The sequence below is a fragment of the Harpia harpyja genome, chromosome 8, assembly GCF_026419915.1.
Source record: "Harpia harpyja isolate bHarHar1 chromosome 8, bHarHar1 primary haplotype, whole genome shotgun sequence".
Taxonomy (NCBI): domain Eukaryota; kingdom Metazoa; phylum Chordata; class Aves; order Accipitriformes; family Accipitridae; genus Harpia; species Harpia harpyja.
Window position 1 is genome coordinate 37,100,274 of NC_068947.1, and position 18,398 is coordinate 37,118,671.

Here is an 18,398-nt window from a genome sequence, read left to right on the forward strand (position 1 = left end):
AAGGCGGGGGAATAAGCCATCAAAAAGTGTTTGGAGAAGGATATAGCAGGAAAAGAACAGCTCTGTAGGAAAAAAATACTCTGCATATTCTCTAATCTTTATAAATAGTGCACCATGTGGGTGAACTTCATATCTATATCTATGTAGATATAGAGAGATACTTGCCTGGTTGTAATTGCAAAGTATTATTGAAGTAAACGCTTCTTGAGAGAAAAGTCACAAACTGTGAAGAAGTCGTCTTAGGATCAGTGGACTTACTCTTTTGTCAGTTATCTATTAATGCATGTAATTAAAAATGAGCAGTTGGAGTAAGTGCAGTGTTCAAGTAATGCAACGTCAGGATTTTAGGCAGAGATTGGCACTTCATCTGACTCCCCACATTTGTTGTGTTTCCATTGGCTTCTGCTTCTCAGATAGTGCTGATTGAGTAAAAAAAAAAAAATGTTGTTTACAATAAACAGTCTTTCATATGTAGACAACAACAACTAATTATAGGGTGGGGATAACAAACAGAGAAGGTTGATATCAAGTCAGACTGGAGAAAGTATCCTTGAAATGTTCTCTTTAAAACAGTTGTCCACAGCCCTTACAGCAGAGATAAACAGCATTTATTAGGCTCTGAGAGGATCACAAGGTTACATATGTGATTTCTCGGGATGATTTCAGTTCCGAGAGCATGCAGAGCATTGTGTGTGTGGCGCATCCTTTTCAAGATAAAGGAAGTCCCTTTACCATCATGTTTTATTAAATGCACATACATTATAATAGTTTTGTTCTTTGATCCAGAACAAAATTAAAATCTAGAGACTATACAACTCAACTGGTTGAGCTCAGTTGGTAGGTTTGTATTTTAATTTGTGCAGTGTCTACAACAGGGAGGAGACATACAAACTTTGTAGGAAGAACATGGATATCTGATATTTTCTGTTCCAGAACCTTTGCTTGAGTAGCCGTATTGGATTTACTTCCTTTTTATATTTAAAAAAGATATCCTGAACACTTGGCTGTTTAAATACTGGTATGATGTGCCACTGCAGAGGCGTTTTCTTTTCATATTGCTTTCATTCAATAAGATGCGCATTTTTTCTGTATAAATGAACTCATATTCAGTAGTGCAATTGATTAATTCCCCTCCTCTTTTCTTCCTGCTGTAACACTGGCAAGCAGTTCAGTTCATCCAGGTGTCAGCGCTTTTAGTTGTGTGATCAGAATTTTCTAATGAGGGGAGGAAACTGTAAGAACTGGTTTGAAATCACTTTTCAAGTTCCAAAAAGAAAAAAGAAAGCAAAGCCATCTTAAAATTAACAGCTGGAGTATTTTATTCTTTATGGCCTTTCAGAAAGGAAAGAATAGAGTTGGATTTTTTTTTTTTGCTTGTACGAGTGAAACCTTACACAGCTTTCCTCCCATTTTTCTCTCATGTTCACACCTCATCTTGATCATAGAAATGTAATTCCTCTTTTGATGACTTTCCTCTGAGGTTTGTCCTCTGTGATGCAAACTTAGTTTGGTTGACACAATCTCTGATTCTGTTCAGTTTTTCTCCCCCCCCCCCCCCCCCCCCCCCCCCATGTCTCACCTTATTTTTGGTTAATAAATTTCAATGATCTTTTTGGAGAGATTCTTTCTTCCCCCCCCTCCCCCCAAAGCCCAAGTAAATTGAATGCAAAAATAAAGCCATGCCAAGTGGTTGCAGGGTGCTTAGGACAGAGTAGTGCCTGCACAAAGGCACTCCAGCCCACCCTGTGAATAGAAAGCTTGAGATATGTATTGCTAGGCTTCAAGTATTGTTTTCTTTTGGCAATTGGGGGGTTGGAGTAGGGTCGATCACATTTAAATAATCATTTGAATATTTTGGTGTGGTCTCCTCTTTTTTTTTTTTTTTTTTTTTTTTTTTCTGTGAGAACATTTCTATCAGGACTGTCTGTAAATTTTTTTTTTTTCTTTGCCTTCTTCCTCCTTCCCCAAACCCACAAGGCAGAAATGAGAAAGTCCTTAACCATCCAGGCTTGCAGGATCATAGATGAAAAACCTTGTATCTGAAGTGACTGGCTCCTGACCTTGCTGACCAATTGTAAGAGTCATTGACTCTATTCGCATATGAGCTTGAAGAGAGTGGAAGGGTGCTTGATCAGAATACCTGGATAAGTTCTTTGCTTGAAATACATTGTTTTCTCCAAAAAGTACCAGGAGAGCTTGCTTCCAGCTACAGGATACTTGTGTGCCATTTGGAGTGACTTGACTTTGTAGGCTTTAATGGAGTCCACTTGGACAACACTGCTAGGCAGCTCTGATTTTTATGTAGTGAGTTATTGAGTGATTAAGGCAGATAATAGCCTTCATGTATATAGTTTATTTTCCTAAAAACAGTATTTTTGATGACTTTGAGCAGCAGCATTGATGTGTGTTCTACTTATAACTGAGTAAAAAGTGTTTTGAAATGGGAATTGGGACAGGAAGTTGCGTAATACCTTGTCTCACTTCTAGACACACAAAAGTTCTCCAGACACGAGTTGGTCAGATAAGGATAGATGGTACTGTTACAGAGACATAAGCACAGGACAAAAACTGTGCTAGCCAGACTGCTTGTAGCATTAATGCTTCCAGTGAGCAGAAACAAATGTTTGGCATACAAAGTCTTATGACTGTTTGACTTGAAAAGGTAGTCCAGGTTTACAGTAATAAAAGCCTATTCTGTATTTATAGCGTTCTAGCAAGGAAGTTTTTTGCCCTTATAAAGTCTGTGTAGGAATAGAGAGTCTGTAAATGCATTGCAAGTTGGAATTGTAAACTGGTGGCACAGTGCAAAGCTGCAGTTGAGTGCCAGAACTTAAATTTGTAGTTGAAACAGATTTTCATATGCCTTTGCTGCAAAATGGGGCATTCTGATATTTAAAACAGTAATTTTGAAACGCCCTTCCTTGGGTTTTTCAGACGATGGCAGTTAGATCACCTTTCAATGGAGTAGCAATTCAAAGGCACTCTCTACCTTCCTCAAATCTCAAATATGAATCTAACACCGCAAGAATGCGCTCTGCTTATTAGAGGAGTCTTATCAGTATGGCATGCTTTAATTCAAGGTAAAACTGAATGGACAAATACTGAGAAATGATATGGCACTTCGTAACTTTCTTCCTGAGAACCCAGTTCTTGGTGTCTGCTGTTTTGTCTCAAGGTAGCCTTGGGACATCCTCATGTGCAAAGGATCATACATCAATAATCCTCATGTGCAAAGGAGAAGAAATGAGTACTCTTTCTGAACTCTTCTTCCATTTGATGGAGTGTCAGCTGTTCTGTGGAAAGACTGCTTGCCCTTATACAACAAATATTTAATGTGCAGTTTAACAGCAACTGAAGGGAAATTATATCACAAGGTAAAGAGTTGTCCTTTTATGAAGTAGCCATAGTTCCAATTACTTTCTTTCATTTCAGAATGAAAACTTGTCATTATAAAACTTAAAGACAGCTTTGGCTTCCTTCAGCACTATGAAATGAATGAGCCCAATCCAGCAACAATATTAAGTACACAGTTGCTCTTCACCTGAAAGGTGAATGTATTTTTAGCTGTAATATCTCAAATTAATTTAATGACATTGTGATAGTAACGGAGGGTCTAGGAATGCTATTATAATTCATTCATAGTTAGAAACTTATTTTTGCATGTAGATCTTGGGGAACAGCATGCCTGTTCATCAGGATTCTGATAAAACTTGAAGATCTATATGAATGAAAGAATTAAAGCTGGTACAGGGATGAATAGGGACAGTCAAAGATTCCTTTGTAGCAATGTACAACAGTACTAGCCATGAAAAGAGGCTGGATGTTGTATTTTCCAAATCAGAAGTTTAGTGTGCTTGTGGAAGTCTGCTGGAAGCTGAAAAATTCAGTCTTTCAAAGGGGCATAATAAACCAAAGGTTTTAGTATTGTCTTTCTGCTTTCCAAGTCAGAGGCTTCCAGGTCTCCAAGCTGTGATCTTGGAGCCAGCAACAGAGCAGCACTGCCTATTGCAGGAGCATTGCAACTCTTGGCATCTAGCTATCATCACCAAATTTTAATTTTATTGTTGTTTAGGGATTCTTTTGTCTCAACTGAAATTACTTGAGGGCGTTTATTTCATAAGTATTAGCAGATTTTCCTCTTTTCCCTGGAACAAAATTCTGCCCTGAGGTGTTGCAATTTCTTCCCTGCATTAAGGTTGCATGTGTTTACTTTGCACATATTCAGCTAAAGGTATTTCATATACATAATGTACTTGCTGTTTAAGGTTTTGAATATTGTAAGTGAGATAGGAAATAAGAAAACCAGTTCAACAGGATAAATACCACACTGTTAACTGAGGAGCAAAGAAATAAGGTACAGAATATATGTTAAAAGAAATGGTTTGCAATATTGTTTTGGCAACAAACTTGTGTGTTGACAGAGCAAGGGAATCTTTGAGATACTAGGTTCCATAGCAAAGTAAAACATAAAATGAAATAAAATCCTTAAAATAAGGGTTGATTACCAAGTAAAATATTAGTATGCTGCTTTTAAATATGTTAATGTGAGTAAATTCAGAGAACTGAGGCTAGGACTTCAGAGGTTTTCACTGGTTTATACTGCCTCCAAATGGTATTTTAAACGAGTTTCCTAGCTTACGTGTTCCTCAGTTTCTCAAGTTGTAGGGTTTTGATTTGTTTTCACTTTCAGGTAAAAAAAAAAAGAAAAAGAAACAAAAAGACAAACAAACAAAAACCAAACAAAAAAGCCACCCCTGAAACAAAGCCCCAAATAATCAAAAACTTCCCTGCCTTGTTGGGTGCTTAAGTTTTTAATGTTTGGGATGTATTATGTGATCATTAGATAAAATATACTGAATAAATGTACACTAATCAAGAATTAATTTTTTCCTTCTTCCCCTAATATTTCAATTAAGTTTTGCTTTAGTAAGTAATCCCTAACGTTGTCCCACTGATAAAAGATACTTCTGACCAGATATGGCTCAATACACAAAGGTATGTTCTTTTACCTGTCCTGCCCAAGAAATAGCAAGTGTCTTGAATTTAATTTTTAGATACAGAGGGTTTTTTTTTTTTCCTGTGAATCCCCAGTCTGCATTATTATTCAATATTCAATTTGTAGTTTTCACAGAGCATTATTCAAGCTACAGTAACCCTTTGCAGCATTTGGCTTTTATTGCACTGTCTGTTCAGGCTTTGGTCTTCTGATTGCTGTCAAATACCTGCATTGTGCTATTCAGTTAGCTTTGGATAGTTCTCTTGGCTATTTTGGAGCTCACTAACACTTAAAGATCACAGATGTAGTAATCCAGCACTGATGACAGGAATCTTTTTGTTTTGAATTCTCAAAAACAAGCATTAGTAAGAATGGAGAAGTATGGCTACCAAGAAAGCTTTGGCTCTGTTATGTCAGATTCCTGAGAAAGAAATGCCATACAAATACAAAAGCTATTGTAGCAGTATGCTTTTCTGACTGAATTAATAGTGAATGCTCTTAAAAGCATCTTTCGTTATTAACCCAAATCAGTTACTAATACATAGGGACAGCCAAGTGAGGAGTCACCAACAGTGCATTGCAAAATGTAAGCAATTGTCAGAAGGAATTAAGGAATGCCTTTCCTAGGTGGCATTTGTGAACTGACTGGTATGAGCTGCAGCTTTTGTGAAGCAATAATCATGTATATGTGATATCTTCATCAGTTGCCATTAAAATGAAGGTGATGTCAAATGTTCGCTATTGCCATCTCAGTATAGTAAAAGATCAAATAAATTGAGAGGAAATAAGTCAGTCTTTGTTTAAACACCCATTAGTGCATGGTGCACAAAGCCTTGTCATGAAGGAACTTGTTCCCTCTACTGTAGTTTCCTTTATGAGTCTCCTGGCTTCTCTAAAATGATCATGAAGGGTATTTCTAGTTGCCATGGAAGTTGTGTCATGCCAGGACAAGAGGTAGACTCTTCTGGTAGAGTAATTTTAAAGGAGGTATCAGGGAGATAGTGCTCTTCCGCTACAAAAAATAGAATGTGTTGTTATCAAGACGTAGTGAAACAATACATAGTTTTTACAGCACCATTTAACTGAAGCTTTTGGATTACACTGAAGCCATAGGTCTCAAGGCTACTGTTTTTATAAGCTTCATTTGACTGTGTAGGATAAGGACTTGGTTCCTTGTTTTCCTGCGTTACCAGATTTGGGAAGCTTATGTAAACTCCTCGGCAGAAATTGAGACTACTCAACAAGTTGTACTCTGTGTGGGCCAAACCTTACCTTATTTGGGATACAAAAGTGCTATCCAATCCTATATTTGTGTAAGCAGTAGTGTATTTCTCATTAAAACAATAGGTTCTCTTTCCAACAGCAGCAGCTGCTGTGAAAGAAAGATGGGGAGGCTGGAAAAAAAAAAAAAAAAGGCAGGGTTTACAACCCATGAAGCTGAAGGTGGGTGGCACTCTTGGCTTAGGGAGAGCTGATACAGCAACTGCCCTGTGTACTTCTACTTACTTAGTAGCAAGTCTATCTCTGGATAAGAATATGCATATAAGAAAAGCTGAGCTGCCTAGGCAGTATTTCCTTCTTTAAGAGACATTCTTACCTTATGGAAGAAGTTGCAAAGATGGGAATAGCCATTGACCACTTGTTGGACCACACTGTTTTGATATTGACTTTTGAACTGACAAATCTGGGAAGAAGAAATAACTAAACTGGCTTAATATTGCTGCGGAATCCCATGATCATTCAGGACTTGCTAATTAACAAAATGACAGAAAACGGAAGCAGGTAGAGCAAGTGTAAGTATGCTTCTGTTCAACTGCAAAAATGGCCGATCATATCCCTCAAATCTGCCTCCATGGAATGTACTGTTTTATAAAAGTGTAGTGAGAGTGGGTGGAAAAGGCATGCTTATATACTGTCTATCAGATAAACTCAGTTTGACATGGGCATGTATATAAATATCTAGGGGTACTAAAGGTAAGCAGTGATAGAATTTGTCATGTTACAGAGTCTTGTACCAACCAAGTTGAGGGTTTTGGATTTTGGAATTTAATGAAGATGTAATTTCTTATTTTTTCTCTTGATGGTCTTTTTTTGAGAGTGGGTTTTATCTATACTATGGCTCCTATAAGCACACTGGCTCTTAAATCCTGCAGAAATGTTACGTCTAGTGCAGTTTCACATTACAGTTTATCTGATATCTGGCCCCTGATTAAGGAGATCCTCTTGCCTTTGCCCGTTAGTTTTTATACCTTTCCTCCCCAAGTGTTTTGTGTTGTAATAGAGCAATTAAAATATAGCTGGTTTAATTTACTGATTGAGTGGAAATCTATCACTCTTTTCAGGGTTGGTTTTCCTCCACATCAGCTAGGGGAACCAACTCCCCTGGTGGCACATAGTAATTGTCTGACAGAGGGAAGCAATGGGAGCATTTGCTCTTTGGGGAAATCTTGTCCCTTCACTTCATATTTGTGCAGCTAACTTGCAGCCTGGCTTATCTGTTTTGGTGAAGTGCGGCACCAGTATGATGCCCTTAGTTCTGTGGTGATTTTTTTTTTTTAAAGTGACACAAGTGTGGGTTGCTGCCAAACAGGGAGGATCTTATGTTTCCGTCCCCATCCAGTATTCCTTTTATTTGTGCTGCCACCCGCCCACCACCAAGCTTCTGCTAGATTGATTCTTGCTGCCACTTGCTAGGCAAGTGCAGTGGTAAAGTCAAGTGTACAGATGCATCAGGAGAGGATGGAAAGTCAAGAACTTTGCGTAATAACCTGTATTTACTTCAGTTTAGAACAGTGCTGTTTCTAGTCTGCCTGAGTTTCTCTCTAAAGAAGCAATCTGATATTAGTAAGGTATCTTTGGAATGAAGAAATGTTTTGCCTGATTGCTTCCAGTTCTGGTTTGATTTTGTAGTTTTGCTTTTTCTATGGACACCAGTAGGAAGCCTAGAGTTCGTACTTGTTCATCATCTTGGTGCTGTGGTTTGATTAGGAAATAATATCAGAACAGTAAAAGGAGGATGAGAATATGGAGGGATTATTATTATGCTTATTATTAGGGGTTTTTTACTTCTTACCATGAGTCTAGTATAGCCCTGAAATCTGATGTATCTTAAAGTAAATAAAAAAATTGGAGTAATTACCTGTTTTTGGTAGCGTGGCAACATTTCTGGAGACATTCTCTGAAGTGTTCCCAGTGGACGTGCACAATTAAGTGAAGTAAGTAGTTTAAGATAGAATACATAATCTACATAGTGACTTCAAGAATAGAAAGCCTCTAAGTAGACAGGTGATTGCTGTGCACATCACAGGAGGAAGACTGTATGAAAGCTATTTATACAATATGCATATTCCCTGTCTGAAAGCTAAGTGAGCATATGCCTGGAAGCTGCCCTAACAGAATAAACAGATGAGATTTCTTTTTAACTTTAAAATAATACAGCTGCTGCTTCCAGTCAGTGTCATGATGAATGACTACTTCTCTTTTGTGATCTGTGTGCTGGATTAATGTAGTATATTTTATTTGGGTTGCTTTATAAACTATTTCTCAATGACTAGTTCAGGTGTGGTATATGACTATACTCTGCTTGTTGCCCCAAATATTAAGTGATAGTTGCACTCTAGAAGTGTCTTTTCTTCAGAAGCTGTGCTTGACACCTTGTTCTCCAGTGTGCATGTGATAAAATGATTCGGGACCAGTCTACTGAAGGAGTGGTTTGACTCTTCTGTCAGTCAATACCATCATGATAGGTATTGTTTGTCTAGTGTTTGGTGTTTTCTATCCGTATGCTTGAAATGTTCTGCTGCATAAAGCCAGTTTTTTCATCTTTCTTTTGGCTGAGAATTGTCAGAAGCTGGTTGTTGGGACTATTAGGCTTAAGCCAGAAGAAAGGTTTCATACAAATTGAATCTCTTATTGCAGGAAAGAATTAATTTTTAACTTCGTTTCTTAAGTAGTGGTGTCTTTTTTTCTAGTTGCCTGATTAACTTTCTCATCTTTTGGTTGATTTTGACCATTTTGACAGAAAGGCAGATATATTTAGAAATTTTCCTGCAAGTTCCATGAAAATGAGCCAGGGAAGGAGAGGGATCCTAGGAATGCTGTGAGAAGACAGTAAGATGGTCCCATGTTACAGGTGCTGAAGTGTTAACATATATAAATCCATCCTTAAAAATGTCCCAAACATAAGAAAAGCTTTTGTCAAACACAGTACATGAAAACTTAGCAGACAAGCCAGTGTTCACAGAATGGCATGTTTAAGATGGTCAAAACTCTGGGGTTTGGCAAAATAAAAGTAATTTTAACATGTTTGTGTATGGGTTTGTTTGGTTTTTTGTTTGTTTGGTGGTTTTTTTTTTTTTTTAAATATGAGAATTCTCAGAAACAGCCAGAATTCTCTGTAGTCACTAATATATTTGCTTTGCCAGCTGTAGGAGCTTAAATGCTGTCCAGCATCACCAGATACTTGTGGCTGCAGTACTCTTCAGGTATGTGTAAGATTTTTGGGTGGCAAAGGTAAACTTCCTCTTGCAAAGAAAAAAGTGTGGGGGCAAACAAGTTCCAAGAGAAGGCAGCAGAATCTTTGGATTCAACTTCTCTACACTTACCCAAAGTTATGTTAGTAATGGTCTCAAATATTTTACATTTCTATAATTAGTACATCAGAACTATTTCAGTGCTGTCTGCTTTATATGGCTGTAATGCTGTCAGTATTCAAAGTGTTTTGTAAATTTAATTAATACTCAAAGACACTCCTGGTGCACAAAACAGATTGAATTTTTATCTTCAATTACTTAAATTGCTTCCATCTTTTTAGCTTCTACTCAGTACCTATAATCTGAAATACATTTAGTCTAGCTTGTAAAGTTAATGTAATAGGTACAGGTTCTGTAAATCTTTCTAGTGGAATTCCCCCAAATTTGGAAAAAAAAAAAAAACCAAAACAAAACAAAAACCCAACAACCCCCAAAACCAAACAAAACCAAATTACTTCAGAAAACACAGTTCTTAATCATAGAAAGCAAGCTTGTGATAAAGAAACATTTCTACCAATTTTATTTCATGGCGTTTCCCAGGTTACCTTACAGGTAGCATAATAGCTTATAAATATGCTGCCAGTGTGAGACAAACCTCTTCATAAAGCATAATGGCAACTAAATTCTGCTATGTCAGTGGCTGAACTGGCAACTGCTGGAGGCTTATTTGCTTGTCAGTTTATAAGCATGCATTTTTGTATAATTTGCATAGTCTAATTGTGCCTTTGGACTTTTAAATAAAATTAACCTTGTGCAGGCTCATTAAAATACATATCCTTAAAAATGGATGTACTTTATAGTCCTATTTGAAAAAGGAAGAAATGTGTTTGAAGTTATGGAATTGATTTAAAAATTTTGATTTTTTGGGTACCTTTTTTTGTTCAGATGAAGAAAAGATCTGTTCTCTAATTAGAATAGTCAAGTAATGAAAAGAGCATTATCAAGTAGGAAAGTTACATTATGGATTTACTGTTAGTTTCTGCACTCTGGAAATATTGTGCTGGAGGTAGATGCTTATGTTGTCAGAATATGTAAATCAGGAAGGAGAGAGGTTAATTATCGATAAGGGGACAAATTAAGATCCTTATGCTTTAAAAATCTGTTATTGAATTAACTTAAAACAATAATTTATTGATATTGACACATAAATCTCTCTATTTTGCAGTCTCGTGTTTTATTATGAATACTATTGGCAAACATATTCAGTATATACATCATAGATAAAAATCCACAGAGGAATATATAAATTATGTGTAAGTAGTTGATGCACCGTATTGAGGTGAGGAGGTGGTCTAGCACACAGAAAAAGATGCTTGAGAAAAGTGCAGTCTGCAGTTATGAATTATTTCATATGAATATTGCCTATGGCATGGATATTTAAAGAGGGTGAAAAGCCGAATATATTACGCGAGCTAATATTAACTGCCGTTAGCGAGCTATCAGAGCATGCTCAAGCAATTCAAAGAGGAGGGGACTGAACTTGGGAGCCTGTCTCGGATACACCCTGATGTTTTTTCTTTAGATAACCAAGTTCAAGCCACTTCGTCTTTTGAAGAATTAACGTGTGTTGATTGTTGTAAGTAATGATAGAGTTTTTCAGGAAGTGGTGATTTCGAAGTTTGCGTAGAGCGGCCTCACATTGCACCGGAGGGATGCAGTTGGTACTCACTCAGCTGTGAGCTGGCCCCCCAGATGGCGCTGGCTGTGGTGATGCTCTCCTGCCGCTGTCCGAGCAGGAATCACTGGGCTGGGAATTCTGATGGGGCTGTACAGAAAATGTATGCTGTTCAGGTGACTGCTGGAAGCCAGATGTTTTTGATAAGGTTTTGATAAATGTATTGGGATCCATTGAGAATAAGATTTAACATGAAAATAAATAAAAAGCACCCAGGGGAGTAATTCTATTTTATGTATATTCCTTAGCTCAGATAGATTTTTTTTTTTTTTTAAATTTTTGTTCTATTCCTTTCTTCTAGCTTTCTTAATAAGAGCATTGGACAATTTATCCCCATGATGAAATTATATGAAATGTTTTCTGCCCTTTTTTTGAATCTAAAACCTTCAGCAATGCATACAGCACAACTGAATTTTCAAAGGAAAACTCTTTGAAGTCCTTTTTTCTTTTTTCTTTCTTTGTGTCTCTGTCTCCCCCTTTCTCCATCTCTCCCCCCTCCTTCTCTCTGTCTGTCAAGTTCAAGAGCAGCTCAGATGCCATGAATTAAGTGAAGCACAAAAGGGGAAAAGGAGACCCTTTTGAAGAACAAAGGCCTCCCATTAGGCTGCCGTGTTCTTTCTCTGACCAAAATTGCTCCCTACATGGTTTTTATTGCTGTCCACATGCTTGGCACATAAGGTAAATACAGTAGGACCCTCGTTACCTCACACTCTCTCTTCCTCTTCCCTCTTCAATAAATGTTTTGTCTCTTTGATGTCCCTAGTAATTCTTATACTGATTGTTCCCACCCTCATAAAAGCCCCAGGGGTAGTCATGGTGGTGGATAGCATTAGATACTGTGTAAATGCTTCCAGAAAAGAAGACAAACTGCAGCCAAAGAATTTATTTCAGGTGGAAGAAAATAGGAAGGAAATACAGATGTTTTCTTTTCTTCTCAACATGTTGCCTCTGTGCCCCAGCTACACTTACATACCTCAGGGAAGTTCATAATTTCTTCCTGTTTCTTTCAAAAACAAGCAAGGAAATAGGGCTAAATCAGAGTTATGAGGAAATGCATGCCACAAGACTTTAAAGCTATAGAAATCTTCTCTTAAGCCTTCTTGATTATTTATTTTTTTCTGGTTTGGACAGTTATCTGTTCCAGAGTTCGGGTGAAAAGTACTAGCTAAGGGTCAGACCTAGATAGGTTTAAAATGTGAACTTTGTAGTGTGCACCTTTTAAAAATAAATCAGACAGGCTCTTCTTACTAAAGAGAAGGAAAATAGCACTGAAATGTAAGCATGCATATAAAAAACTGAAACCAGTGTAAAACACTGTATCTTAAACCTAAAATTGCAACTAAACTTTTTAGTACTTAAATGACAAAATTTGCTAATAGTTTAAAGGTCATCTTTTGGGGAGTTGATTTTTATGGCAGTCTTGAAAGATGGAAATAATTGATGTGGGATAGCATAACTCATGCCTAAGTTGTCTGGAAATTGTAAAGCAAAGAGGTGTTTCTTGGAATTTGGAATTTATGTTCTCTCAACTTCTACTTCTTTCCAAATAAATTATTTTCAAGGATACGTATTTGGTTTGGTATTTGTGCTTGCTTTCATCTTCTAGTTCTGCATTTTCACTGACATGAAGTATTTCTATTAGCTTGTGTAATGCAGTTAAATATGTAATGATTAACAGAAAATGCCCCACTATTTTTATTTTTGGCACTGCTTCTTAATGCTACCACCTCACCTCCTGGAGTATATGCTTTTATAAGCGTATACTGTTATGAACATAGTAATTCCAGAGAAAATGTCAACAAGGCTACTTAAAGAAATAACAATGACTCTTATCAGTCTATTTTGTAGATCACAAGGCAAGTAAAATCTACCTTGAAATCTGGCTTTTCATGGCAAGGTTGATTTCTCCCCCCCCCCCCGTTGATCATGTTGCATAAGAAATTTTATAATAAATGTTATTGATTGTAATCAGTCAAATTTTTTTCACTCCATGTGAGCAAGGTTTTACACACCCCCTTCCCTGCAAAGGAATTAAACTCACTTTCCCATCCACCTGTAATTGGCCAGCTTAGCTGTGTGGGGAGGGAGGTGATGCTGGCATTTAATGAACTTTCAGTATAATTGGCTTATTTTATGCAAGAATGGATTGTCTAAAATGGAATCTGTAACTTGGGGTGTTCTGGTAGAATACTGTGTAAGTGGCAGTAGTACATCTACTTGTGGTAGATGTAGATGCTGTGATTAATGGCAGTGGCTACAGCTGCCTGAGTATGGAAGATGAACCTTTGTTCTGTTGTCCCCCTCCCCCTTACCATGCACCATTTGTCATGTAGCCTCTCCTGTTGTCATTTAACTTATGTCGTCTTAGTCCATCATGGAGCTGTACCTGTAGTCATCTTCCCCAGCCTCACAAATCTGAGCCAAACTCTGCCTCCCCACCTGCCTGCAGGGATGTTCTGTTCACTGATCAGAGCAATCTTCGGCTGACACTGGGAGCAGATCTTCACCCTGGTCCTGAGCAGCAAATGTAGGTCTCAGCTGTGCCAGGATGGTTGCGGCAGCTGCTGGAAGTAGAACAGTGTGTGAGGAGATGCAGCTGCCACATCCATGGTTCAGCTACAGCAACTGTTGATTAGTGTTAACTGCCAATCACTAGCATGGAGATGCTTTTGTTGGGAATTGTGCTGTATACTGAGTGTAATGCACCTACCACCACTGACAAGTCTGTGAACCACTGGACTAAAAGCCTCCATGTTGGGTAGAATAAGAGGAAGAGTTTCTGAGGTAGGTGGGGCTGTATCATGCAATTTAGCAATATGATTTTAATACTACTTGAAAGTTCTATAAAGACAAAAAGGAGCTTATGTATAAATACATTTTACCAACACAATAAACAGTGAGTGACAGCTTATGAGTATTCCTTCCAACACTAATAGGAGAATAATTTTCCCAGGAATATCTTGGTGATAACTTGTGTTTTTAAATTCCATCAGGTTATATTGTTCCTCATCTTTTTTCTTTAAGAACACGTAACGTACACCCGGAAGAGACCACTGTGAATTTTCAATCGTATGTCTGCACGAAACAGACTTAGGGCCTGAATTTTGAGTTTTATTTGGTAATTTCTGTATAAGACCAGTGACATAGAAGTAAAGACTTTTAGTGGCTTCCATTGAAGACTTACTGAAATAAGTAATGAAAGAACATACTAGTTAAGAGGCTTAGTTCTAACTACTTGAAACTGTGTTTCTTTACTTACATAGGAACTACAAATTTTCAACAATAGTACCTAGTGCCTTGAGGCAGAGCCCTGCAATGGAAAACACTTATTACTACTCTTAAAATAAGCTGAACATTTTTAAGTAGTGGTGATTGTCTTCAGAATGATTTTACACCACCATGTTGGCACTTGCAAAAACAAATTTCCGTTGAGATCCATGCCATAGCTTCAAAAAGCACTGAATGTGACATGCAGAGGTAGGAATCTTTAAACCAGCTGAAATACACATAGATCTGCTCTTGTGAAGGGTTGTGGGCATGGGACTAGTGGAACTGCAGGTTTCCAGATAAAAATTTACATGACTTTGAGTCTTAACACTATACTCCAAGACTGTGGTGCATGAGAGATCCTGTTCTTCCTGCCCTGAGATGTGTACTTCTGCCAACTCTGTTATCATTTGCCTCTGAGCTGGTATGGCTGAAATGTATCCTACAAGAAAAGAAGAATCCTATTCAGTTAGAGCAGCAAGATGATCTTGCCCTCTTCATGACAACACAGTCCCTCAAGTTGAGATGGAGGATGGAAAGGATCAACTGTTCAAATGGCAGCTCCCATTCCTGAGCCAATGGTGAGGTCACAGCGTGCCCTCAGCAGGTGGCTATGCTGTCACCAAATGCCTCTCTGGTCTCCATGCCAGCTTTTTGACCTAAACTCCTGAGACTCCCTGGAAGAGACTTCTTTTAAAAGAATTTTTTTGTTTTTTAATTCGAGCACAGCTCTTGCGAAGATTGTCGCTTTGCCACTACGTTTTCAAGATCTCAGCATTCTTGTATGTCTGTGATATCCTGAATGTTCCTTAGTACGAGTGCCAAGCCACCATATGCGACTGAGCCCTACAGACTGAATGTTTGCTACTTTGCTTGAAAGGGTTTTCTGTATCTAAAACTTCCTCCTGTAGTGTGAAAATGGAATTTATTTTTTTTTGCACTGATGCTGCCAGAAGTTTCTCAGGTTTGTCTTCATTTTGAACTCTTAGTCATTTAGGAAAGGCTTGCTTATCAAAGCTCTGAAATGCTAGGTTGGTTATTTTAGTCATTGAGATTCTCAAGGATTCGGTCCAGGATAAGTGGTCCATTACATCATCTGCTCCTTCCCAAAGGGCTAATATTTCTTATTAGATTCCTAGTAGAGCTTTGAAGCTGTACAACTACTCTCATCCTCATTACACAAAATGTAAAATTTATTGAGTTAAATACAATCTTCTGCTTTTTTATTCTTTGGTTTGCAGACAACAGTAAGCAAGACTCCATGCACTTTGAACTGTAGCTAGCATTCTGAGTTCTCTGCCATGGGAATGGGCTCTCTTTCACTAGCTTGTTTTAGGTTATAATACGGAGATTATTCTTTTTATGTTTAATTTCCTTGTTTCTTGTATTTAGCATTTTTTTCAGGCAGCAGCATAAAATGAAAACTTGAAAAAAGATTGTGTTGCATGTTGGATTTCGAACACTAAGTAAAACTTCCAATGTTTATTGCCATTCTGCTGTGTGTTAAATGAATCTCATATCAGGCTTGTGAAGAGGAGGTTTTGTGTACTGATACCTGATGTTTTCCTTTTTAAGGGCAAACCAAAATGTTAAATTAATTAGAAATTGGTGTAGCAAAATCTGTTCAACCACATTCAGTAGAGTCCTCTTTGGTGGGTGAGTTTTTCAGTCTATAGTGGTTTAGGAAAGGACTGCCTGTCTGTTTGGCCGTGATAGTGTGGTCTATCTTGACTGGGCATTAGAAGACAGGAGTTTACATACAAACAAATTACCTTATGGTAACCACTTACTCTGAAGGGCATACAGTAACTGTCTGTGTATAAGAATGCTCAGCACCTTTTTGACTTTTTGACTGTAATCTGCTTTTATTAAGGACAAAGCTAATCTGAATTATTTCATACAGCTGCAAGCACTCAGCTATTTAACACAGGTTATTGACACACTTTAACTTGTGGTGCTGGAGACTTGGCTTTTTTTTGCATACCATCCCCTGGACAAAAGAATCACTGTGTTTTCCATGTGGTTCTGTTTCCAGAGGCATCAGGAATATGAAGACAGGTTCATCACCTTGACTGGGCATGGGAGTGCTGGCTTCTGCCCCAGCTCTGTGGGGTTTTTGGTGGTTTTGTTTGTTTTGGCGGTGGGGGTTTTTGTTTGTGTGTTTTGTTTTTTGTTTTTCTTTTCTTTCCCTGGGTGACCTTGGTCAAGCTGTTTCATTATAGCATCCCTTTCTTCTTCTTTGCATACCGACCCGACCCTCCCCCCTTTTATTGTTTGAGATAGAGACAGTGGCAACCAGTTCTGGAGCTTTTGGACATAACTGATAAAATTAGTCTTCATTTATTCTTGTCAGTTTGGGTTCTTTTGTTTCTGGTCACTTGGCTATCTGATCTCTATAGTACTTGGCCATGTTTTTCATGTCTGAGTGGTCTCTAAAAATTACAGCAATGCACAATCAGCCATCCCAATTCAGATTACTGGCATGAAATCATAGAATCATTTAGGTTGGAAAAGACCTTCAAGATCATCCAGTCCAACCATCAACCATGCCCACTAAACCATGTCCTGAAGTACCCCATCTACTCGCTTTTTGAACACCTCCAGGGATGGTGACTCAACCACTTCCCTGGGCAGCCTGTTCCAATGCCTGACAACCCTCTCAGTAAAAAAATTTTTCCTAATATCTAACCTAAATCTCCCTTGCCTCAACTTGAGGCCATTTCCTCTCATCCTGTCTCCAGCCACCTGACAGAAGAGACCAACACCCACCTCACTACAACCCCCTTCAGGTAGTTGTAGAGAGCGATAAGGTCTCCCCTCAGCCTCCTCTTTTCTAGACTAAACAACCCCAGATCCCTCAGCCGCTCCTCATAAGACTTGTGCTCCAGGCCCCTCACCAGCTTTGTTGCCCTTCTCCGTACATGCTCCAGCACCTCAATGTCTTTCCTGTAGTGAGGGACCCAAAACTGAACACAGTACTCAAGGTGCAGCCTCACCAGTGCTGAGTACAGGGGAACAATCACTTCCCTGTTCCTGCTGGCCACACCATTTCTGATACAGGCCAGGATGCCGTTGGCCTTCTTGGCCACCTGGGCACACTGCTGGCTCATATTCAGCCGGCTGTCAACCAGCACCCCCAGGTCTTTCTCTGCCGGGCAGCTTTCCAGCTACTCTTCCCCAAGCCTGTAGCGCTGCATGGGGTTGCCATGACTGAAGTGCAGGACCCAGCACTTGGCCTTGTTGAACTTCATACGATTGGCCTCAGCCCATCAATCCAGCCTGTCCAGATCTCTTTGTAGAGCCTCCCTACCCTCAAGCAGATCGACCCTGCCTCCCAACTTGGTGTCATCTGCAAACTTGCTGAGGGTGCACTCAATCCCCTCATCCAAATCATTGATAAAGATATTAAACAGAACGGGGCCCAACACTGAGCCCTGGGGAACACCACTTCTGACTCTCTGCCAACTGGATTTCACCCCATTCACCACAACCCTCTGGGCTCGTCCATCCAGCCAGTTTTTTACCCAGCGAAGAGTACACTTATCCAGGGAACTGTTCTGGAGATTGCATACCTTGTTTTGAAGTGAAACATACAGTTGTTGCTTCTTCCACAAAAACTCACCCCAACCTAATCCACAAACACAAAAAAACCCCAAACAACAACAGAAACAGACCCCCCTGCTATACCAAAAAACTCCACCAACTCTAATTCTTCATCTTTGAAGTTTTTTCTTCCTTATCTATTCTCACTGACACATTCTAGGTTATTTTTACTCATTACAACCTATATGATTTCACCACCCTTCCAGTTTTTTCATGCTGCATATCTGAATGTAGAGATTTTTAAAGATTTACCTTGCATTCAGAACTATTTCTAGCTGATCTTCTCTGTTCTGGGACTGGAACGAAGCCACATGTCTCTAGTTTA

The 18,398-nt window shown here is 38.7% G+C and overlaps 1 protein-coding gene across 7 annotated transcripts in view; it reads left to right on the top strand.

The window, feature by feature from the left end:
* POU2F1 (POU class 2 homeobox 1) overlaps positions 1–18,398 on the top strand; it is a 144,442-nt gene that overhangs the window by 17,824 nt on the left and 108,220 nt on the right. The window contains exon 2 of one of the 7 annotated variants that reach the window (XM_052794360.1): positions 9,421–9,480. The exons of the other annotated variants lie outside the window; for them this stretch is intronic. Coding sequence (XP_052650320.1) covers positions 9,435–9,480 — 46 coding nt within the window. The 5' untranslated portion in view covers positions 9,421–9,434. The remainder of the gene's footprint in view (positions 1–9,420; positions 9,481–18,398) is intronic. 7 annotated transcript variants of the gene reach the window in all.